At 36.3% G+C, this 25,932-nt stretch overlaps 2 protein-coding genes across 7 annotated transcripts in view; one reads left to right on the top strand and one right to left on the bottom strand.

Moving 5' to 3' along the window:
• The window catches only part of mcama (melanoma cell adhesion molecule a), a 638,953-nt gene that overhangs the window by 467,328 nt on the left and 145,693 nt on the right, over positions 1 to 25,932 (bottom strand). The window lies entirely within an intron of this gene.
• The window catches only part of rasa4 (RAS p21 protein activator 4), a 100,194-nt gene that overhangs the window by 31,069 nt on the left and 43,193 nt on the right, over positions 1 to 25,932 (top strand). For all 3 annotated transcript variants that reach the window (XR_015490440.1, XM_087252599.1, NM_001099451.2), the window contains 4 exon segments: positions 14,864 to 14,996; positions 17,049 to 17,130; positions 17,215 to 17,349; positions 24,993 to 25,084. Coding sequence is in view for 2 of the 3 variants with exons in the window: in XM_087252599.1 (XP_087108725.1) it covers positions 14,864 to 14,996; positions 17,049 to 17,130; positions 17,215 to 17,349; positions 24,993 to 25,084 (442 nt within the window). In the remaining variant the exon portion in view is untranslated.

Raw genomic sequence — 25,932 nt, forward strand, 5'->3', positions numbered from 1 at the left:
ATATTAAGATATTTTCTTTGAAATCTAAATGTATATTTTCCTGCCAGGGTTGCTTAACAATCCCTCACCTGAACTTACCGCGAGTGAGACGGAGAAAATGAAAGCACATCCGCACTGAGGAAAAATCAGATGCTCAAGACGTAATCTTAAAAATGATGACATATTAAAAAGTATTCAAATATATGACAGAGGTTTGTGATACAACAAGTACAGTGAAGCAATAATTTAATCCTTACTTTCCACTGAACAAAACAAATAATCCAAAAAATATATAATTTATATTTTTTTTTCTTGGAAAAAATATCTTTTTGAAACTATTTTTTTTTTTTTGGTATAATTTTTGTATCTAAATTGTAAAGTATTTTTTGTTGGTCAGTTATCTACTAAATAAGCTAGAAGATCAAATAAAATTTGAGGTAAAGTGCTTGTAGACATAGTAAAATCTATGTACATAGCAAATCATAATACATATTAAATATCTAACCACTGGCCCTTGAATGTCATCTATACACAACTCTTTAAAAGAAACAAAGCAAAGAAACTTAATTTTTTTGTATATCACCGATATAGTATGTCACTTTTAAGTGTCGTAAAGTTGCCTGTGGTCATTGTCTTGTATTGTCTTGTGTATTTTGTTTTCCCTAACAAGAAACAGGTGTGAACAATTTTATGGAGACAGGGGTAAAGGAATGTGGGAGGTGAAGTCCAGTAAACTTATACCAGAACTACAGTAAACCGAATGTGAAAAGCTGAGAAAAAATGTATGTATTCATTCATTTTCCTTCAGCTTAGTCTCTGTTTTAGAGGTCGCCACAGCGGAATGAACCACCAACTATTCTGGTAGTTGTTTTATGCAGCGGATGCCCTTCCAGCCACAACCCAGTATTGAGAAACATCTTTACACACTCATTCACACACATACTTTTACACTACGGCCAATTTAGTTAAACCAGTTCACCAATAGCGCATGTCTTTGAACTGTGAGAAACCGGAGCACCCGGAGGAAACCCACAAGAACATGCAAAATCTACACAGAAATGTCAGCTGGCCCAGCCTGGACTCGAACCAGCGACCTTCTTAGCGGCTTACGCTCAGATTTAGAGCTATATAAATGCTCTTGTTAATTTGCTTAATAGAGTTATTGCTGCAATTAGATCTTCTCTCCTTGTCTGACCCCCCCAAGAGCACATTTCCTAACCAGTTATAATATAATAAAAATGAGCCAGTCCTTAGCTTAGCTCCAGAAGAAGTGAATCTGGCAGTAACAGTAACACAAGTAGCCTTCATTGACTTTTGAATGACTCTTTGTGCTGGTTCTCCCCTCTCTTCATCTGTCCTCTTTCTACCCTCGTTCTCTCTGCAACTTTAACGAACAAATGGCCTCACATAACCTTTCTCTTCAAGGCCTCTGGAATAGCATTTAGTGAAAGGACACATTCTGCAGGAGCACAGAAATAGCCCTGCGCTCATATTTCCCTTGGTTTGACAGGGTGCGAACATTTAAGTTAGCCTATAAGTCAAATCATAGTCTATCCACTCTGATGAAGTGAGAGATGGTTTGTAATTAGCTGACAGAGGAGCGCTGGCCTTTTATGCAGGTTGGAAAATAGACGCTCTAATTGTGACATTCATAGAAAGGGGATACAGAAAGGGATGTGTGATCACAGTCATATTTTTAAAACATTTTACTTCACTTTTATGCTCAGACTTCGTTACTGTGATGCTAATGCTAAGCTAAAGCCTAGTTCACACAATATGACTTCATCTGTCAGCAGATTGTTCAGACTGCATAATAAGATTGTGCGCCTTTAGGTCAGTGTGGTGTTTGTATTACATATGTAAATGATCTACAACAGGGGGTCACACATTATGCAATATGATAATAAATCTGTCACCCGACAACTCTGTTCAGCCCCAAAATGAAATGGTCAGTAAATGTTCAGGGAGGAGCCGTCAGAAATGGCAGAACACACTGGCACATCACTGACATACAACCAAAAGGCTAGCAGTAGCTGATTATTGCTCTGAAAGCATTTATAGGAGCATTTGAAATCCACGTCTATCAGCTGATTAGTAAGTGGTGCATTCATTTGCTCTACTGTTTATTTAAATGCAGGGTAAAGCAAGTGCATCAATGATAATTCTGGCCAATCGTAGACATTTCTGTTGAGCACATTCAGATTTTTCCCACAATCTCAGCCAGATCTGTCATCAAGCTTATAATGCTTGAGTTACAAGTTCAATGACAGATCGGACTATAACTGTGGGAAAAGTCTGTGGGTGATGGGCAGTAAGCTAGGAAGATACAGTTTAAGCTCGAAAGCTTGGAAGATAGGATTGAAGTAAATTCTGTGCATTCACAGCAAACTAGTTGGTATTCCATGTCATTCATGTCACCCAGATTGCATTGACTTTGTATGTGATCTACTTGCATGAATACCTGAATTCGCATTTGGAGTGAATGATATGCTTTTATGGGCCACATAAAATGATATGCTGGGCTGAATTTGGGCCACAGGCCTTGAGTTGGACACAAGTAGACTCTACATCAGTAGTTTTCAACCATGTCCCTGATTTCCACCCAACACTACATGTTTTGCATGTCGCTTTAGACAAACACACCTGATTCAACTCATTAGCTTGTTAAGCTGTGACGTATTGTTAATGCTTGTTAAGTTGTGACGTATCAATGCAGTATGGAATACTGTTTCCTGGACCAAGCCGGTAATTTTAATTGAGAAAATATTCGTTAAGTACCACTTTCTAGTCATATCACACATTAAAGTGAATTTTATGGAAAATCCTTGTCTACACATCAGTCTCTGGGCTTGGTGCATCACAAATACCAAAATTTTAACAATTTATAAAAAACGAATCACATTCTGGCTATCAGATATTAGGCATATATATATACAGTATATATATATATATATATATATATATATATATATATATATATATATATATATATATATATATATATATATATATAGACACTGTATATTGCGATCATGATTTTCAAAAGTATTACCTCACTTTGCAAACGTTAATAATTAGCATTTGTTGAGTCTCCACATACAGTTTGATATAGCGCTTGGACCCAAAAGCCGTTTACTGTGAAGTCACAATTAAAAAGTGCATAGTTGTGCGAGACAAAGGACACATTAATAGAAAGGGAGGTGAGGTGGGGGAGTTTGGGCTCTAGAAACGTGGTTGGGAACCTCTGGTGTACATATATAATATGGTTGTCAAAGATATTGACTTTGGCACCAATCAGTGCTTAAATTTTAAAATGTATATTTCTCACCTACATTTAAACACTGTTGAGTAAGTTCTTAAACAGAGCTGACTGGCCATTGCGTTCAGTTTCTTAACAGATATGACTGTGATTGGCTTTAAAGGTCATCGTTTCACTGCTGTTCACCAAGTGTAAGCACAGATACATGGACAATGGATGTCTGATGAGTGAAACTTGTCTTAATCAGGCAGAGTGCGTTATTGATGTTGACCTGAAACAGATCTTAAAATTAAATGTCTATGCTGGCTTATTGAAAAGAAGGAAGTATGATTGAGAAAACAAATTTCCCTTTACCTTTTTATATTTAAGGGGTCTATACAAACATATTTCAGGATTGAAAACTTACTTTATAGTCCTTGTATGCACATCAAGGTTCCATAATAACTAATGTAATGTAAAATGCTATGAAATAACTTCCAATTATAGAAGATCAACACATCCTTTTACATCTTAGCTATGTTTACATCCTCCTATTTGTATGCACATTTTGGAATATTGCAAAAAAAAACACTTAATGGAAAAGCCCAGATGTGAATACATTTTGAAAATGAGCATTAACTGGGTTGGATAATATGTGCATAAAATGTGGATAAAGTACAAAGGAAACACATTTACCGAATAAATTCCAGCATGCATGTCAAAAGTCATGTGGTTTTGATTTAACAGATGATGTGATAATAAAAATTGGTGTTATAGAGCATCTTTATTGGACAAACCAGCAGACCGACCACCTTGCTCAACATCTGAAATGTTGTTTTGGTCATTATAAAATCCCGTCTTGAACATCTCGTTTCATCTTTTGAGGCGCAGGTCATTTATAATATAAGAAAAAAGGCCCAAAGTGACTTCTTCTACCTCAGCAAATTCCATTTTTCTTTTTTACCGGTAGCTGATCATCAAGTAAAAATGTTGTTCTCTTCGACTCATTAGTGCTTTATTCACAAATATTTTATCCGATATTCCAGTTTTGCGCATAAGTATAAGTAACTCGCATCTTTGGATAGAAAACTTAACTATTGCTTCCATAGCTTGTATTAGATTGTGAGTAGTTAACAGAGAGATACAAACACAGTACTACAGAAATGAAGGAACAAAGTTGCCTCTAAGGATTGCAATGTAAGGGTCCTATCACTTCACTCTTGTTTATTCTAGTTGAGAAATGAAAGAGTTCTTCCTCTGTTTTAGTGTCATGTTTTTGTGGCTTTGTTTTGTTTATGTGCCATGCTTTCTTCTATCTATTGTCTTGATAACGGCCCTTCTTGTTACTTTAGTATTGGTATATTATGTCCACCTCTCCTTCCTCATTACTTGATTGGTTTGTTCTCCCTATTTTTTCTCTCGCCGTTCTCTGTGATTTGCTGATCTATTTTCTTTCCATGTCATTTGCTAATCTCTTGATCATGTGTGAGGTTTGTCTTGTTGTATCAATGTCGGATTTTTCCTTGACGGGGTAGTTTGAGGGTTTTTTCAGCGGTTTGCGGTCTGCATTTGGTCCTCTCTTCTCTCCACAATACCCTGACAAACAAGATCTTGTACAATTAGAAAAGTGCGGCCTTTGCCTTCTTTTTGATTCTAAAACCATATCTACACCAGACATGGCCATTGTTGCATCGCAGCCCCATTATTTCCTTTGTCAGAAGTAGCGCAAGCTCTTGGAGTATATCAGAAATAGAACAGGACATCCGCGCCACATCCATTGTATGTGGAGTCACTGATTATAATAGCTTCTACTGTCTTTGCTTGTGTTCGGCTTTAGACAGTGTAATATTGGAAAAGACTATTCCAGACTGCATCAGAAAGACACTTTTCGTTTGTTCATGTTTTATTGTAGATTTGTTTCTAGATACAGATTGATTTAGAGAGACTGAAAATAACCCATAAAGTGCAGACTATATTGGCTCTATGTTAATAATTTTGAGTAAAGTGTAACAACCAGATTATTAAAGTTTACAAATCATTTGACTGAGTTTTTAAACAAAAAGACCCAAGTGCACGACACTAGTTCTTTTACTATGGAAAACTGTTTTCAAACATAGCAGTGGGCATTTCTATCAAATAGGATGGTGGAAAATAGGCAATTATTACTTGCAATTCATGATTTCATGTTGTTTATATATATATATATATATATATATATATATATATATATATATATATATATATATATATATATATATATATATATATATATATATATATATATTAGGGGTGTCAAAATTAATCGTTTCTTCGGTGCATCGCGATGCAGATGCGGACAATTCGGTATCGGTTCAGTTATAATCATAACCGGTTATTACTGACGTCATTTACCTCATAAGCGCTCTGTCGAGAGGGAGGCGATCGCGAGTATTTACAACACTTTAACTACTTAAAACTCATAAACTGTGCATAATTTCACTGTGTGTGTTTGCTGGATCAGTCTTTCACTGACATATACAACAATAGCCCCTATTTCACTGAGATCAAGAGAATGAAAGTAGCCTACTCCATTTCTCTCTTTCTCTCTCTCTCTCTCTTTCACACACACACACACACACACACACACACACATACACACACACCCAGTGGCCCATTTGACCTGCTGGGGTGGCTTTTCTTCTCCTCTCGGCTGTTTTACAGCATTACATTTGGATACAGAAACGAGCGCGTGTCTGCAGAGTTTTCTCCACCGTGTCTATCATACATCAGCTGTGAGATCGCCGCTGCCGCCTGCCGCTTATGAGTGTCACTTATCTGAAGAGGCAAGAGCCAATAGCGACCGTTTTTGTTGAGGGTGTGACCAATCAAAGAGGTGTAAGAGAACTAGACAAGGATCAGAAATTGAGCTGGATATTTATATTTGTTTATATTATTTGCTTAATGCTCGTTTTGTTTAAAGTTACAGTTTGTATATCTGACTGTTTGTATTAAACGACAAAATTGTATTACAAATAATATATAAATATAAATATATTCAAACATTTTAATACAAGAACTGCTGCTGTGAAAAAAATATAAAACTGTGTATGGAAAGCACCGTCAATGCACCGTGATGCACTGTAATATCGAATTGAACCGAATCGATGGCATGATAATCGACTAGTGTAGGTTCACAGCTCTAATATATATATATATATATATATATATATATATATATATATATATATATGTGTGTGTGTGTGTGTGTGTGTGTGTGTGTGTATGTATATATATATATATATATATATATATATATATATATATATATATATATATATATATATATATATATATATATAAATGTAAATATCATTTATGTTATACACTAACTGGTCACTTTATTAGATACATCTATCCAACTGCTTGTTAACGCAAATTTCTAATAAGCCAAATTTCTAATCGGCCAATCACATGGCAGCAACTCAATGCATTTAGGCATGTAGACATGGTCAAGACGATCTGCTGCAGTTCAAACTGAGCATCAGAATGGGGAAGAAAGGTGATTTAAGTGATTTTGAACGTGGCATGGTTGTTGGTACCAGACGGGCATGTCTGAGTATTTCAGAAACTGCTGATCTACTGGGATTTTCAAGCACAACCATCTCTAAGGATTACAGAGAATGGTCTAAAAAAGAGGAAATATCCAGTGCATACAACTGAGGTATGCAGAACAGCATCTGAACGCAGAACACGTCCAGCCTTGAGGCAGATGGGCTACACCAGCAGAAGACCACACCGGCTGCCACTTCTGTAGGCTAAAAACAGGAAACTGAGGCTACAATTCGCACAGGCTCATCAAAATTGGAAAATAGAAGATTGGAAAAATATTGCCTGGTCTGATGATTTCTGGTGCGATATTCAGATAATAGAGTCAGAATTTAGCGTCAACAACATGAAGGCATGGATCCATCCTGCCTTGTATCAGTGGTTCAGGCTGGTGGTGGTAGTGGTGTAATTGTGTGGGGGATTTTTTTGGGCACATTTTGGGCCTATTAGTACCAATTGAGCTTCGTGTCAACACCACAGCCTACCTGAGTATTGTTGCAGACCATGTCAATCCCTTTCTGATTGGTTACATCCAGCAGGATAACGCTCCATGTCATAAAATGTGAGTCTTCTCAGATTAGTTTCTTTAACCTGACAATGAGTTCACTGTACTCAAATAGCCTCCACAGTTACCAGATCTCAATCCAATGGAGCACCTTTGGGATGTGGTGGAATGAGAGATTCGCATCATGGATGTGCAGCTGACAAATCTGCATCAACTGCATGATGCTATCATGTCAATATGGACTGAAATCTCTGATGAATATTTCCAGCACCTTGTTGAATCTATGATACACAGGATTAAGGCAGTTCTGAAGGCAAAAGGGGGTCCAACCTGGTACTAGTAAGGTGTACCTAATAAAGTGGCCGTTTAGTGTAACTTTGCCTCACAGAATGTTATTGCAGTGTAAATGTCTTGATTACATCTTTAAGCTTCATAAAATAGTCAGTACACATCAAATTACATATATAATGTGGTTATTTTAAAGTATCTTCATTAACTGACACCCTTAATACCGTAGCAATCACAGAACATTGCTCTAAAAACATTAGCAATGTGCTAAAAAAAACACCTGAGAAACATAACCCCATTGCAGGCATAAATTGCCAAACTGTTGGTATTTGCTGCAAAAGTAGATGAAGAAAAAATGAACTCTATTTAAACGGATTTTGCAAAGGCCTTGGCTCTTACAGGGTAATGCTTTGTGTACAGGTATGCGTATGTGTGAATGCGTTTGTGAACTGCAAAAAGACAGCTAAAGATTTATTTCCAGACAGTTGCTAAAAACTACTTATAACTACTTATAGTAATAGCTTGATTTAGCTGATGTTAAAGATGTAGTTCTTTTGTCATCCTTGTTTTCCTATATTTAAGCAGATTTTGTTGCCATCGGAAATAGTTTGTGGACAAATTCGTCAGCACGAATGAATTTTTTTGCCGTTTAAATTCAGTGGTTGGATGATTGAACTGAGCAGTGGGATAATACAGAACATTTGCTGCCTATTATAGAGATTTTCCATTCAGCGTTCTTGTCAAGTTATTGATTTTGAACAATACCAAGTAACAACAAAGCTGTTTTCCTGGAATCTTTGAGTTTAAATTCATCTCTCTCTCTCTCTCTCTCTCTCTCTCTCTCTCTCTCTCTCTCTCTCTCTCTCTCTCTCTCTCTCTCTCTTTCTCTCTATTTCTCTCTCTTTCTCTCTCTCTCTCTCTCTCTCTCTCTCTTTCTCTCTATTTCTCTCTTTCTCTCTCTTTCTCTCTCTCTCTCTCTCTCTCTCTCTCTCTCTCTCTCTCTCTCTCTCTCTCTCTCTCTCTCTCTCTCTCTCTTGTCTGGTGTATTAAAGATGCAATTTTCACAGAGCTAAAATATGATATCTATGATATCAGATGCTATAATCACATTCAGTTCCACAAAATAAAACGAAGCCAGCAGAAACATCCAGCTGAACTGAAAGGTTTTCCTTGGCAGGACCAATTTATTTCTGGGCCACTCACCAGAGCAATAATGGAAAATGGACCTTGACGAGTGAAACCCTAGAATACTAATCAAGAGGAAAAACGGCAGGAGTAAACAAGCCTAGAATTAATCTAGAAATTTACAGAGGTGGCCAGTGACTGCAAAATCAGAGTGCTTTGATGGTCCTTTAGTCAAGCTTTCAGCACAATAATCTTCGAAAATGGGTCTTCAACAGCTGTTGACCTCAATTTCATTGATTTCCTTGCTAAAGGACAGATCTCCGCACATAACATAGAGAAAAAAAAAAGAGTTAGTTCCCACGACTTATTAATTCATGTCCATGTTTTATTAATTTGTTCCCTCATTTTTGTTTAACCGTGACCTTGCTAGTTATCAGGTCATAACACACAGAATACACCTTCTAGGTCCATTGAAATCTGAACTGCCTTTTATAAGCGCTGTTTATTCATGTCGCATATTTTAGCTAAGCTTTTAAAAATTCATAGTCATGTCGCATATTTTAGCTAAGCTTTTAAAAATTCATAGCGTACACTACAATGTCCAAGCTAACAGTGTTTTGAACACTGATGTTGTCATTATTTATAAAATACATATATAGGTGTCTGGCCATCTGAGATTTTGGCTAAGGATCATTAGTTGAATCATCTATGAGTGTATATTAAATGCAGTTAACAAAGGTTTGGCAGTGGGACCACTGCCTCTTTAACCAAACACCTTTTTAACTAATCACCTACTCCCTTAAACTTATTTAAGACATACCAGCCCCTAGCACTGTTCTTCTCGTTCTCTCAAACTCATCCTCCCTCACTCTATTTCCTTGCTTCCCATTAACAATCCTTATAACCCTCTCCTCCCTCCTACTGTAGGATGAATTGGGGTAAAATATTACAGAGACTGTACCCCCACTCTGGGTGAGATGCCTCTGGAGTCTCTGGGCATCATTGTAGGATGCCTTATCAACCTACCTACCTGTTCAATGTTTATCTTCTTACTCCCCTTCCCCTTCATCCCACTGTTTCCTTACCATCTCTTTCATTCCTACATCCCTACAATAAAGTCTAGCTCATAGTGTGGTGTGGTTCATACTGGTGAACACCTGTTGTTTCATTTGAAACCTAGAAACAGTGAACACTGATTTTTACTTAAAGGTATTGTTCCCCCAAACTTTTAACAATACATTTTCTCAAGTAGAACACTGAAGCAAATTTTTAGAGAAAAGAATGACTCTTGACTATACATTAAGCAATTAAACAAACAAACAGTTTCATCATTTTAATTGAGTAAAATGAATTAAAGTTTTCCTGCTAAGGAAGTCGATGAGTCCCAGCAACCAGCATTTTTCAGTCTGCTCATTTTTCTTTTTTTCTTTTTAATTGACAGCAATTTGTAACTTTTATTTAGTGCATAAATTTGTACAATTTCATTGGTAAAATGTTGTACACTTCATTAAAAAATAAAGAGAACACTAAAGTAGCACATAAATACTTTGTTCTATATATAATTGTATGTTCTGACCCCCAAGTCACAAGAAAATCGATGGAAATTGAATTTATTGTCCCACGTATGCTTAGTTGGATTTAGATATGGGGAACAGGTGGGCCAGTCCATAGCATCAATGCCTTCGTCAATGCACTCCAGCCACATGGGGACTAGCATTGTCTTGCATTAGGAGGATTCCAGCATATGTTCTCACAAGGGGTCTGAGGATCTCATTTTGGTACCTAATGGCAGCCATGCTACCTCTGGCAAGCACATGGAGGGCTGTGCGGCAAAGAAATGCCACCCCACACCATTACTGGCCCACTGCCAAACCAGTCATGCTGGAGGATGTTGCAGGCAGCAGAACATTCTCCAGACTCTGTCACTTCTGTCACATGCTCAGTGTGAACTTGCTTTCATCTGTGAAGGGCACCAGTGGTGAATTTGCCAATCTTGGTGTTTTCTTGCAGATGCCAAATGACCTGCAGGGTTTTTGGCTGTTAGCACAAGCCCTACCTGTGGACGTCGGGCTGTCATAACTCCCTCATTGAGTCTGTTTCTGACCGTTTGAGCAGACACATTCACATTTGTGGCCAGGTGGACGTTATTTTACAGGGCTCTGGCAGAGGTAGCGGTCCTGCTGCCAGGTTGTTGCACTTCTAAAGCCTCCTCCATGCCTCCTGATGTACTGGCCTGTCTCCTAGTAGCGCCTTCATGTTCTGGACACTGACAAGGCAAACCTTCTTGCCACAGCTCGCATTGATGTGCCATCCTGGATGAGCTGCACTACCTGAGCCCCTTGTGTGGGTTGTAGACTCCGTCTCCTCTGTCTCTTAAGTGTTCCCTTTATTTTTTTGAGCAGTGTATGATTTGCTCATCCCCCAATGACGATTGGGTTAAGGCGTGGGTTTGTTGGCGCTGCTCTTTTTAAAAATTGTACATTTTTGTACAACTGAACTTGTTGAATTAACCACCAAGCTGACAAAAAGTAAAACAGTTACGTTTTCTCATGAGATCAGCCCAAAATATCGCATTTTGCGTTCAACAGAAGAAAGAAACTCATAAAGGTTTAAAACCACACGAGGGAGAGTAAATGATGAGGCCCTTTTCATTTTTGACTGAGCTATCCTTTTAATGTATTAAAATGTAAAGTTTTCGCAAACCTATGTTACAAGCGACACTAGTGGCCATCAAGTAAACTGCAATCAACAATCAAATCCTGAACAATTTATAAATTTGATGTATCATAGAACAGAAGAGAGTCTCTCTGGAGTGTTTAAACCACATTCTTTTTCTTTTGCCAGCAAAAAAAAAAAAAAGTCCCAAGACCTTAAAGAGCCCCTATTTTGCATTATAAAAGGTAATATTTTGGTTTTGGGCAGGGCCAGAGTGGGACTCCTTTTCAGCTCTGGAGTTTCAAGGCTTAGAGCGGCCCACTTCAGTTCACAACTGACTATATTAAAATAACTTAATTTCCAATTCAGTACTTCACAGTGAAGATTTGGTTGAAACGTTAACACAATGTAATGTTTAACAGGATCAGAATCTATTTTCTGTAAGAATTAGTGCTCATAAATATCCAAACATTGAAATGGAAAAATATCAAATAAATACAAATATATATTATGCTATATGTATAAAATAAACATTAAAATTAAATGTATTGAATTCTCTAATGACACTATCATGTCTTTTTCAAGGAAACAGCTGCTTTTTTAACTTATATATATATATATATATATATATATATATAATATTTTTCATATTAGAACATTAAAGGGTAGCTAAATCTCCAACACTGCTCTTTAAAACTTCACAATGTCCTTTTCTTCAATATCTGAATATATATTCTGTGCTAAATTGTTCACAGATATCCAGTCCTTAAACATAAATTAAAAAATAAAACAAGTATTGCACTGTTACATGCCTGACATTTTTAACCACAGTATTACTTTCTAATGATGGCTTCATTTTTTTCCCCTTTTTAGCTTTCTGCCCAAGTTAAGTCAGCTTTATTAATGTAGTGAATCAACTGATTTCATTAAGCAGGTGTAATATTCATTAATTATAATAATAATTATTCAAATTCTAATTTTCACACAATGACATAGCCTACCTGCCCATTCTAGTGTGTTGGGCTCATGACTGGTGCTTTGTGGTGTTCACTGTTTGCTCTTCACTGTTAGCAGCAAACTGGACAGTTGACTGCTGCTGCTGATGAGCTACAGTACAAGAAAATATTCAGTAGATAAACGGTGGTTTGCAGACATAGTTGTTTTGCAATGCTCCTAACTAGCTAAATGTTAATTTATCGGCTGTTTCACCGTCTTCATGTGTTGTTGAACTCTTACTGCCACTGGTTTTAACAAAAAATATACTCAGCTATGTTAATTCTGGCCTTTTCAGTGCCACCTTTGCGTGATTTTTCATCTCTCGCATATCGCTTAACAAATGATTTTGCTGATGAGCAAGGTGCCACTGTTGGGCAGTCGAATGATGAAAACGTCATTATTAAGGCTGCATTATGGGGCTCATGGTCATCTGCTCATGGGGCTGCAAGAAACTAAATAATAAGAGTGGAGCTGTGGCAAAATAATGAATAAACCATGATTAAATAAATAAAAAAAACAAACAAGCAACCAAGCAAGCAATTAAATAAATACATTTTAAAAAGTGCGACTGCTAAGAGTGCAGATAGCTAGGCATGCCAAAAAACAGACTGGTCCTCCGGGAATTCTCCCGGTCCTCCTGATTAACCAATCCAGGCCAAATAGGGGTCTACAACAACAGGCAGATATGCATGCAAGGTCAAAAAACACTTTCATTGTCTTATAATTTTTTATTTTTTTTGCATTTATTTTTGCTTAATTATCCCAACGACTCTGATATGATTTGTTCAGCGATTCTTTTGTTCCCAAACCCCTTCTTTGCATGAGGCTAATTTGTTGTAATTGGTCCGATGACCCAGTCTGCTGTGATCGGTCAACTGGGTTTAGCATTAGATGAGAAACAACAATGAAGTAGCACACAGAGTGTGTGAGCCCAATGCAGGAATGCAATAAAGCAATGCAGTTAAACACCAGTATATTACTTTACTCTTAACCCTAACCCCACGTAATAACAACGACACACATTCAGTATTAATCCACACAGCGGCAAAAGTTGAACTATTTTGAAAATTGACCGCGCTTCACATATGAGAAACAGCTGATGGTTCAGAAGAGCATTTAGATCTGTAAAGGAGAAGCATACGTTGCGTTTTTAACTTTTTTTGGACGCAATATGCGAATAGCCTCATACAGATTTAACCTGAGAGATACAGTACAAGCTGATCTATATTAGATAAGTGATTACAAGCTGCGTGGAGCAATTACAATTGCAACAAACAATTAAATACATATTTTGTAAACTACACAAAACGAGGCAACAATATTAATTACACTTACATGTTAAGATCCTGAGGAAGAAGAAACTGGTACATTTTAACTGCAACAGTCACTGACAAAGTCCCTGTCAAAATCAAAGTTCCATACACGATAGTCTCTGCTGCTTCTTTGATAGCAAACGGCTGGCGAACTCTGCGTTGCAGCATAGGTTATTGTATCAAAACAGAAAAATGACAGGAACAAACACAGAACACGGTTGGCAATACTGTGGTATTGTTGTGAAAATTAACTTCAACCCTTTATCCCCCACAGCTGAATTTCCATCTGTCAGTGATCGTCATCTTCGCATCATGATCAGTCTTGTGATCCCAGTTGCTCTGATAGTGTCTGAACGTAAAGGCGCGTTCATATTTTACCGAATCCGGTACTACATATTTGGTGATGTACCGTATCAACGGCGACGCATTTAGGCAAAAGATCCAAACCCTGGACAATTCATTTATTCGACTCTGAGTCGACTATTTCATTAAAGAATCAATCATTTTTGAACACCGTGCTCTTTCAGATTTAAACATCAGCTGGATGTTTTCATTCACTCAATGCTACAGTATGTGACACACTGCAGGGAAGCTTATTTAAAAATAATAGTAATAATAATACGAGCTCTTTAATAATAAAAATAAATAAATAAATAAATAAAAATTCTTCAGGCAAGCTATAGGAAATGTATTAATACATTGAAATACTTGCATTCAGTACATCTTAGTCAGTCCTTCATATCGTAATGCACATTTTTGGAACATTTATCATGTTAGTGAATGTTCTCGGTCTGCCGTAAGCTTATTCTGTAGAAATACAGCAAGGCCATTAATTCTATTAACCTAAGCCTCTTAAAGCTAGAGTTCCTGTGGAGGGGCACAATATATTACATTTATCCCAGCTGTAGGCCTTCCCGCTGTGGGTTTGTGTGTGTGTATGTACTTACTGACCTTCCCTTATCAGGTCGCCTGTGTGTGTTTGCAGATATACGAAAATGTTCTGGATCAGTGGAAGCCATAATAACACTCCTAGCCCTGTGCACTAGACCGCTTTAGGGTCTCTGTCCTTGAACTTAGCCCACCGCCATAACTTGATTGCCTGCTAAATTATTCATTTGAACATCAGAGGCGGACATATGAGCTCTTCTTTTTTTCAGCTTCTTGTCATTTTGTGTTTAGGTGTTGACGGATGGATGAACCTAACAGAGATTGACCCAGATGAGGAGGTGCAAGGGGAGATTCACCTCCAGATCTCAGTGCTGGGAGATGGAGATATCCCACGGAAACTGTGCTGCCAGGTCCTAGAGGCAAGGTGAGGAGTTGAATTAGCTATATATACTGTATAAACAAGTTGGGTTTCAGATTTCAGGTCATTAAATAAACAAGTAAATAAGTAAAAACGCACATAAATCACAAAAATACAAAGATTTTGTTGGATTGCAGCACCAAATTTTTCTGCTTAATGAAATTCATTCATTCATTCGTTTTCTTTTCAGCTTAGTCCCTTTATTAATTCAGGGTTGCCACAGCGGAATGAACCGCCAACTTATCCAGCACAAAGTGTTTTACAGCTAAATTATTAAATGAGGGCTAAAAGACAAACAAAGCACCTTTAACGCTGAAAAAAAAGATTAATTACTGATTTCTTTAAGGTAAGTGGTTGAAAACAATTTATATTGGCTGAATTTGAACAAAGTATTTAAGTTGAACATTACTGAATGTATTTAGTTTGTTCAAATTCACTTACATAAAAAAATAAATCCATTTTTTTTCAGTGCGGTTAAAAGTAATAAATAGTAATTAAACAAAAACAATTTAGACATGGACAAGTTTGAACAGGTCAGTTTTCAGCTGCTTCTTGAAAGTCTCCACAGGGCATTCCACAATTTGGGAGCAATTACCCTACAAACACAGCCTCCTTTTGTCTTCCATCTAGAATGAGGAACAACTAACAGGAACTGGTTTGAGGATCTCAGATTCCTACTTGAGTTGTAAGGTTTCAACGTCTCTTTTTAAGGTCATGCGGTGAACAAAAAACATTTTGAGAATTCTAAAAAGAATTCTCAATTTGACAGGGAGGCAGTTTTGAGAGATAAGTTATAGAGAAAAAAAAGTGTTGCAAACTTTGAAAGATGCCTTCAACATAGATCTGGATACAAATCCACTTATGGCCATTTTTGGGCTGTCAGTAGATGCTAACTATTTAGTATTGTTCTGAAATGCTTTAGCTTTTACTACTTTACTAGAAAGACGTCTCATCCTATATATTACATTTTTTGTTATATAAAACAAACCTGGAAAAATCACAGATTTATTCCAAACTTTCTTCTGTCAGCAGGCAGCACAATGATTGTGACTCAATGTTAGCATGTAAATGTCTTCAGGAGAGGAATCTCGTCACACCTGTAAATTTTCAGGCATATCGAGCATTGTGTGGCTGAGTTATAAGTACTTCCTTTTCCATGAAAAAACACTGATCTGTCAGTCTGCCACAGACTTCATCAAAAACTAAAGCCTGCAGGGACACCGGCCCTTCAGGACCGAGATTGGTGACCCCTGGTCTAGGAGAAGCTTGTTAAACTGTAAAATTTGTCATTTCCTGTTGCCAACAGGTGGCGCTATGTCTGTAACTAGATGTTGGCATGTAAACATGCTCATGTCAGGACTCCTATCAAACATGTGTCATTTAAGGCAGACAACACATGCCTGAGTTATAACAACTTCCTGTTTCATGGCGTAACATCAAAGTTTGTGACACACCCTTCGACGAAAGCTCTAGATCTTCGCAATTTAACATCAATTTAACATTCGCAATTTGTTATCTAAAAGCCTTTAGATAACAATAACAATTTTGGTGTTGATCTGATAAAATCTCTAAGAGGAGTTTGTTACAGTACAATGCCTGGAAATGGCAAAATCTGCACTTTTTTGGCAGAGGAAATCAGAAAGTATCCGACTTCCTGTTGATGATGACTGATGGTGATGACAGGCAGTACATATTATTTGACTAGATCATTTTCAAGACACTATTATTAGTAATCAACTTAAAGAATTTCTACAGAGGAAAAAATATTATAGGAGATACTGTAAAAATATTCCTTTATCTATTGAACATAATTTGGGAAATATTTGAAAAAGAAGAAGGAGGCCTAATTATTTTTATTTCATCTGCAGTCACGAGTAGTGTTGTGTGTTATTCAAACATAAAGAAACAGATATAACGAGCCATGCACAAAAATAAAATGTCCTCAGTGTCTGTGAATCAGGCATGGACTGCTGAAATGGGGATTGGGAGATTTCATCTTCATAAGCTGTGTTTGGATTTGCGTCTAATAGCTTCATGTACTTTCGGCTTTATTTCTAGAGATCTTGCGAAAAAGGATCGCAATGGGGCCTCTGATCCTTTTGTCCGAGTGAGATACAATGGGAAAACGTATGAGAGCTCGGTAAGGATGTAGTACTTCTGTAAGCCTCTCATTTGATCTGCCACACTAGAAAGGTCTGTTAACCTTGATTCTGCTTCCCTCCAGGTGGTTAAAAAGTCCTGTTATCCTCGCTGGAACGAGAGTTTTGAGTTTGAACTGGACGAGGCGCTGACTGACAGTCTACTGAGTGTGGAGGTGTGGGACTGGGATCTGGTCAGCAGAAATGACTTCCTGGGAAAGGTGAAGTACATTTCCTGCATGGAGCACTAAGAGATTTGGATTAGAGGATGTTTTGGACTTCGCCTTTGCCTTATTTAACATAAAATAAAATAAAAATTAAAATAAGTAGTACAAAAAAAGGTGTGTTTTAAAGGAAAGTTCACCTAAATGTCATCATGTTTTTACTGTAAGATTGGTACACATGTGATTTCTGTGGGATACAAAAATATACAGCACTGTGCAAAAGTCCTAAGCACTATACCAGTTTTGGTGGCTTAAAGGGCCATGAAACCCCCTTGTTTCAGCAGGGTGTTTTCACACCTCTACTTTGGAAAAAGTCAGAAAAGTGGGGGTGTCCAGCTCTGTTTAGGGGGGAGTGTCGGAAGAACTAAAGTGGGATGGTGTGGGAGTGTCTATTTGGGCACGCGCGAGTTTCAGTCAAAATACACACAGGAGAAAGGGATGGTGTTTAATCTACATGGACATCTGTAGTCGAATTATTTGCCAAATTATTAAATGTTGGACTTTAACTGCAGTTTGGCTCTTTCATTCAGAGAATTCATTCATGCCCCTCGCGACAAACGAGATATTTGATTCGAGGATCTGCTCTAAGCGTGTATTTTTCATGCAATGTTTGATACCGCACGGCGAATGACGCACACGGCAGGTAGCGTCCGAAAGCCGCGTGTGTTATTCCGGTCACAAAATGCGGTGCTAACATGTTTGCACTCAGTGCAATAGTTAACTTAATTCGATACGAACAAACTGAATAAACAAAGAGCACTGGTCGCTCACTTACCAAATCTGTAGAGACAGGACAATCACCAGCAACTAGAGCCGTGTCTTTATGAGGAGAAGACTACATCCGGAATCCGGATTTTAGCGTTTGCAGATGAGAACAGCTCTCAGGTAAACAATAATCCCCCTTAGACGCGTAAATTATTGTTGTCATCGAGCGTCGCGTACACTGTTAATTCACACGTAATCCAGATAAGCTCTTACAGAGAGAAAATGAAAACAAAACTTAATGGCAGCAAACTGTAAAAGCAACACTTCACGCTTGTTTTGCCAACACAACGTGGTGTCTCTGTGGTGTAAATACGGTGACACTAATGAATATTAATGAAGTTGCACAATAGAGCGCGCTGATTGGTTTGAACCAAGCCTTACTCATGCATTAATGCAACACACTGTAAGACGTAATAAGACTCACTCTGGCACAGACACCCAGTCTGCACGCTGGAATACACGCTATTATGTCATGACCGTGACGCAGCTTTAAAAATTCGTTTCAAACAGGAAGTACGAATTTGCTTGAAATAACGCAAAAACAACTAATTTACACTTTTTAGTGAAATATAGGTGTCCTAATAGTGTTTTTAGCAGTGTGGGACACGTATACGACTGTCAACAGCTCAAAAATTGTGTTTTGGTGTTTCGTGACCCTTTAAGACCTTTGCACAAGATACTGTCAAGCAGTCTCTTTATTAAAAACAAACTTAAATAAAAAGAAAATAGCAAATAGGTACAAAAAAACAACAACAGCACAACATTTCATCTTCAAGCTAAAGTCTATGTTTAATGTGGCTTCCCTTGGCACCAAGCAAAACTAATTGTCCTGATATTTTCTGAAATAATGTGCTGTGTAATATCAGGCTTCTTTTAGCACTTTCCAGAGTTCTTCTATCAGTTAAGAGTGTCTTAAAGCTTCTTTTTCAGTCCAGGTGATCTCATACAGCCTCTATAATATTCAGGTCTGGACTCTGTGAAGGCCATTTCATGACTGCCTGTGTTTCATCTGCTGTTTTCTTTCTCGAAATAGGATTTCACTGCAATTAGAGGATCATTGTCATGCTGCCAATAAAACTATTACCACTGAAGTCCTTTCCAGAAGGAAAATTTTATGCAGAAGAAGGTTTTATGCTAAAGGCTCACATATATCCATTGAAATAATGTGCTGTGTAATATCAGGTATCTTTTGGCACTTTCCAGAGTTCCTCTTTAGATTTAGAGTGTCTTAAAGCTTATTTTTCTGTCCAGGTGATCTCATACAGCCTATATAATATTCAGGTCTGGACTCTGTGGAGGCCATTTCATGACTGCCTGTGTTTCATCTGCTGTTTTCTTTCTCGAAATAGGATTTCACTGCAATTAGAGGGTCATTGTCATGCTGAAAATGAAACTATTACCACTGAAGTCCTTTCCAGAAGGAATGGCATAATGAATTAAAACCTATTTGTACTTTTCAACATTCACAATTCCATCAATTCAGACATTACTGCTAGCAACACTGGTAGAAAAGCAGCTCAAACCAGGACAAACAGACTCTCTCCAACATTGTATTTTACATGTCTTAAACCATATAAACCAAAACAACTCAAACTCTAATCTAACCTAACAATCCATACATACACTCATAGTTGATTTATACTTATAATTGGCTTTATGCTAAAGGCTCACATATATCCATTGAGATAATGTGTTGTGTAATATCAGGCTTCTTTTAGCACTTTCCAGAGTTCCACTTGAGATTAGGAGTGTCTTTAGCTTATTTTTCTGTCCAGGTGATCTCATACAGCCTCTATAACATTCAGGTCTGGACTCTGTGGAGGCCCTTTCATGACTGTCTGTGTTTCATCAGCTGTTTTCTTTCTCCAAATAGGATGTCACTCCAATTATTGTACTTTTTAACATTCACAATTCCATCAATTCAGACATTACTGCTAACAACACTGGTTGAAAGTAAGCTCAATCCAGGACAAATAGCCTCTCTTCAACACTGTTTTTCACATGTCTCAAACAATTAAACCAAAATAATTTAAACTCTAACCTAACCTAACTCCTATCCCAACAATCCATTCATAAACTGAAAGATAATTTACACTTATGATTGGTTTAATGCTAAAGGGTCACATATATCCACTGTACTATCAGTAAAACAGCAAAACTTTTGACAGTACTGTATGTATTTTTTGCAAACATCATTTCATTTGTCAAGCTCTAAAAAAAGGATAATACATATCCTTATAGATTGATACACTAACATTAGGAATAGTTCAACCTAAAAAAAAATTACAAAAAATTCTACTTAAAAAATTATACTTTGAACCAACTTTTAAAAAAAAATCAGTAATTTGTTCTTTCTTAACATATAATTACACTTTGGTTCAAACTGTAATATTTATTTTAATCTACATTAAAATGATTTATTGTGTTTAGAAAAAAAACTACAATTGCTCAAAGTAAAAATATAGTTTTTCCCAGAGATGGGTTGTGGCTGGAAGGGCATCCGCTGCGTAAAAACATGCTGGATAAGTTGGCGGTTCATTCCGCTGTGGCGACCCCGCATTAATAAAGGACTAAGCTGAAAAGAAAATGAATAAATGAAAAATATTGTTTACTATTTTTAGAACAACAGATTTGTATATAAGGTGCAATACATTTCATGGATTAGCATTAGGAGATTTGGATTAGAGCAGGGGTGCCAAAACTCAGATCTGGAGGGTTGGTGTCCTGCACAGTTTAGCTTCAACTTCCTTCAAGACACCTGCCTAGAAGTTTCTAGCGTATCTAGAAAGAGCTTGATCAGCTGTTCCAGGTGTATTTAATTGCGGTTGGAACTAAAATGTGTAGGACATCGGCCCTCCAGGAACGAGTTTAAGCATCCTTGGATTAGAGAATGTTTTGAATTGCTTTACTAAACATAAAATATACTGTAGAAGATTAAAATAAGTAGTACAAAAAAGTGTGTTTTAAGGGAAAGTTCCCCTAAATGTCATCATGTTTTCATTGTAACGCCCCATTCACATGGGGCTTCAGCATCAACGCTTGACTGAAGGCATGTCTGAAGTTGGGGCTAACGCAATCGTCATAGAAGTGTCAGCCAATGAAATTCAGTCAGCAATAGGCCACTGTCTAGCTGGTGTATTTGCATACAGCGATCTGATAGGCTGACGCTTCCGTCGGCGCTTGAAAAGTTGAGCTAGTCCCAACTTCTGCAGTGAGCAACGCCTCTCTAGCGGCGCCGACGGATCCACAATGCAGTTCGGCAACGCCTGACGTCACCCATTCAAAGTGAATAGGAAGCGCTGACGCCCTGTGTGAATGGGGCGTCAGGTTGGTACACACATGATGTGCTTTCTGTGGGACCCAAAAATATATTTATTTTTTCCAAACATCTCTGCATTTGTCAAACTTAAAAAAAAGGATAATAAATATGATTCATCTGAAGTCATTTAATAGTTTTGTGTGATGTATAGATTGATACACTAACATTAGAAATGGTCCAACCTAAAATATTTGCCAAAATTATCATTTAAAACATACGTTGCACCCACCTTCAAAAAAATGCAGTGGAATTTGTTACAGATAAAATGTTTAGACTTTCTCAAAGTATAATTTTACTTTGGTTCAAACTTTAAAATTGTATTTAACCTAAATGAAACACATTTCTTGTGTTCAGAAAAGAAATTACAATCACCCAAAGTAAAAATGTTGTCTACTATAAAGACACACATTAGATTTTTATTTTGGTACAACATTGATTTTCATTATGGGAAAATTTCTATACTAAAAAAAAAAGATCAAATCAAAGTTAATAAAATTACTGTAATTTGTTACAGCTGAATTGATCAGTTTCTCCCAAATTATAGTTTAGACTCGGATGAAACTGCCGGTTTAAAGTAAAGATACTACTTTGAGAAAAACTTGAGCTTTCATTTTTTTTATGGCAAATTGGATAAAACAGGGTAAAATTAAAAACCATATTTTTTCTTTTAATCCAATATAAAAATGTACTTTGAATGAAAGGCACAGTAGTTTCACTTACACTTTACAGGGTAAATAAATAGAACTTTAATCTGGAGCACAAATAAAGACAGTATTGTTATTCATTAAAGGAATAGTTCACCTAAACATTTTACCCACCATTTACTCACACTCAAGTGGTTTCAAATCTTTGTGAGATTCCTGTTTCCAGAAGATACTTTAATTGATGTTAGAAAACTGTAACTACTGACTTATGTAACAGGAAGATACAATGCTATGGAAGTAAATGGTTACAGGTTTCCTACATATTTCAACTAGTTTTGTGTTCAACAGCAGAAAGAAACCCAAACATGTTTGTGACTAGTGAAGGACGAGTAAATGATGACAATATGTCCAGTTTTGGATTAACTATTCCATTAAAAGTATCTCTTATTATCAGTTCTCTGTAGCCTTTGACTTACTGGTGTTTCAGTTTATTTATGCTTTCAAATTGCATTTAGGGACCTTGATCTCCATCAATTTTTAATGTTAAAAAATGTGTTCTGCAGTTTATAAGTGATTTTATTGGAACAATAGCCTATTCTATTTGAAATAATACAGCATAAGTAGAAATAAACAAAAAATAGCAAATGTAAAATAACAAAAAAAAACAACAATAAAGTTACTATACAAATAAGCTACACATCGCATAGTTTAGTCAAAAATTACATGCAAGAACAAACCTGTTCTTACGTGTCAAGCATGCATATCCTCAAGAAAGAGGGTCACGAAAGTTTTCCTTTAACTGATCTGAACTCACATGATGACTAACTAAACTTGAGGAAGCAATAAATGCAAAGAATGTCACATTTGTACAACATAAATGAAAAAAGAAATGTTCATTCAACAAGCACTGTATTATTTTTTATGATTCAAATCTTTTATTTTCTTCAATAATTTAACAGTACCATAAGTTTACACATTTTTACTTCCTTTTTAATGTCCCCTTTTCTTCCCCTCCCTAACAGCGTCAGTAATTACATGTTGCTATCATCAATTCAATGATCCAAAAAAATACATACAACAAATAATAATAATAATAAAACAATAATAATGAATAAATAAAGAACTGTATTATGTTTGATTAATGCTTTTGTGTTGCTCAAATAAAGTGTTCGAAATCAAAATTGTTTTAGTTCAGTTTTGGGCTTATTTGGAGGAAAAATGTTAATGAAACAGGTAAACTGTCAAACAATGCAATCATACTCATTATTTAGACCCTGTTCATGCTGGGAACAGTGCGAATGGAAGTGCACAACAAACCATTTTTTTAAATTATAGTGCTATTCGGATGAGAAAAGAAAAATACATTCATTTAGTTCATTTGCTGTGCCTGTTGGGTTTATTTTGAAATAAATAAAGTATAATGGAAAAGCTACACGGTTAAAAAAAATGCAGGGCTCCACACAATCCATTCACATTGTCCCAATACAAAGCGATTAAATTAGCTTAACCTCCTAGGGCTTAGTGGCCACATACGTGGACAGCACATTTTAGCTCTTAAGTAGCTATTTAAAATACTTTAAATGTTTTTATTTTGTTACAGACATACATTGTCATCCTGCAACTGTTTTGCAGCATATGAAATGTCACAAACACTATTTTAACTGTCCAAAATGGGAGGGTGGGGGTTGTTTTTACTCTCTGATAGTCAAAATATGTTAAAAAAAAATGTATATGTTATTTACAGTTGAAGTCAGAATTATTAGCCCCCTTTTTTCTTCTTCTTTTTAAAATATTTTCTAAATGATGTTGAAAAGAGCAATGAAAATTTCACAGTATGTCTGGTAATATTTTTTCTTCTGTAGAAAGTTTTATTTGCGTTATTTTGGCTAGAATAAAAGCAGTTTTTAATTTTTTAAACACCATTTTAAGGACAAAATTATTAGCCTGTTTAAGCTACATTTTGATGATCAACAGAACAAACCATCATTATACAATAACTTGCCTAATTACCCTAACCTGCCTAGTTAACCTAATTAACCTAGTTAAGCCTTTAAATGTCACTTCAAGCTGTATAGAAGTGTCTAGAAAAATATGTAGTCAAATATTATTTACTGTCATTATGGCAAAGATAAAATAAATCAGTTATTAGAAATGAGTTCGTAAAACTGTTATGATTAGAAATGTGGTGAAAAAATCTTCTCTCCATTAAACAGATATTGGGGGAAAAATAACTGATGGAATATCAGTTATCTCTAAAAGTACATCGTAGTAAAAGTTGATACTTTATAGGTTTTATTCTATTCAGGTTCCAATAAGCCCAAATAGCAAAAAGAAATAAAAATTGCGTGTAAAAAACACATTGGGCCTTAAGATATTAATTGTATCTACAAATTTAAGTGGATTGAACATTAAACAATTAAGTTCCATCTGAAATTTTCTTCTAAAATTAGCATTTTTCTCAGCCTCCAATATTTTTGTTGAATTATTCTCACTTTAAAGGCAATAAAAAGAACCTGTTTTTGCCATGAAAGTGGATTTACTGAACATACAAACGGGAGTTTGCAAAAAATGCTCATTTTAGAAGAAAGTTTCAGATGGCATTTAGGTTTTTGCATCTGAACTCTTCAATATTAGTACGAACAAGCAAAACTAATTTTTAAAAAATATTTATATAATATATAATTGATTAAATATTTCTTACTTGTCAATTCAGCGTATCCTGAAGTTGCCTAAATAATTGAAGCGTAGTCAGTGTTTCATTGTATTTCAATTGTTCTCTGTTTGACAGATGTTCACTGTGACATTGCCTTTGTCGCCCAATAATAAGTGTCCCAATTGCTGTGTTTAGCTTCGGTTGCTTTGACAGCTAATTGTCACGTCGATTGACGTGTGCTGCTTCTGTTTTCCTTCAGGTCCTGTTCAACATCAATAAGCTTCAGTCTGCACTGCAAGAGGAGGGCTGGTTCCGCCTGGGGCCTGACAAATCTAAACACAGCGAATATGAGTGAGTCTATTTAAAAAATAAAGCGGAGAGCAAATTAAAGAACAGATAATGTAATCTTTATAGCTTTAAAACTTCACTCCACCTTTCTTGTAAATAGAATCATTTAACTTTTTACAAAAAGTCCTTTACAGTTACAAAGATTTTAATATTTTTGAATCCATTCAGCCAATTTCCAGGTCTGGCGGGAACACTTTTAGCATAGCTCAGTATAAATCATTCAATTGGATTAGACCATTAGCATCTCTCGCAAAAAAAATAAAAAAGAGTTTATATATTTTCCTATTTTCAGTGATAGATTCTTCTGTGGTTACATTATGTACTAAGAGTGACGGAAAATAAAAAAAGTTCCTTTTTTCTAGGTGATAAGAGTAGGAACTATACTCACATTTGGGCATACTAATCTATCCACTTTGCTGCTATACCATGGCTGCAGCAGGCACAATCATATTACTCAGCACCTGAAAATAGTCCCTAGTTAACAGCACTGCTGACAATTTGCACTCACTCTGCCATCTAGCTGTAAAAGAGACTTAACTCTTGCTGCAGAAATCACCAATCCATGAAAATACCTCATGCAACTTTCACTGACTTCTTCACTCTGGGTTCAGTCTTTCCTCATTTGGACTTCAAACATAATGGCAGTTTCTCAATTCCAAAAACACTGAGAATGGACTTGTGTTTTTGTGGAGAGGTGTCTTGACAGCGTCCTTCCTGATGGTCACATTTAATTATTTAAATATTACAGCATTCATACAACAATTCATTGTTTTCTCATTTTCAATATATATATATATATATATATATATATATATATATATATATATATATATATATATATATATATATAT

This window comes from Danio rerio, chromosome 5, assembly GCF_052040795.2.
Source record: "Danio rerio strain M-AB ecotype USA chromosome 5, GRCz13ab, whole genome shotgun sequence".
Lineage (NCBI taxonomy): Eukaryota > Metazoa > Chordata > Actinopteri > Cypriniformes > Danionidae > Danio > Danio rerio.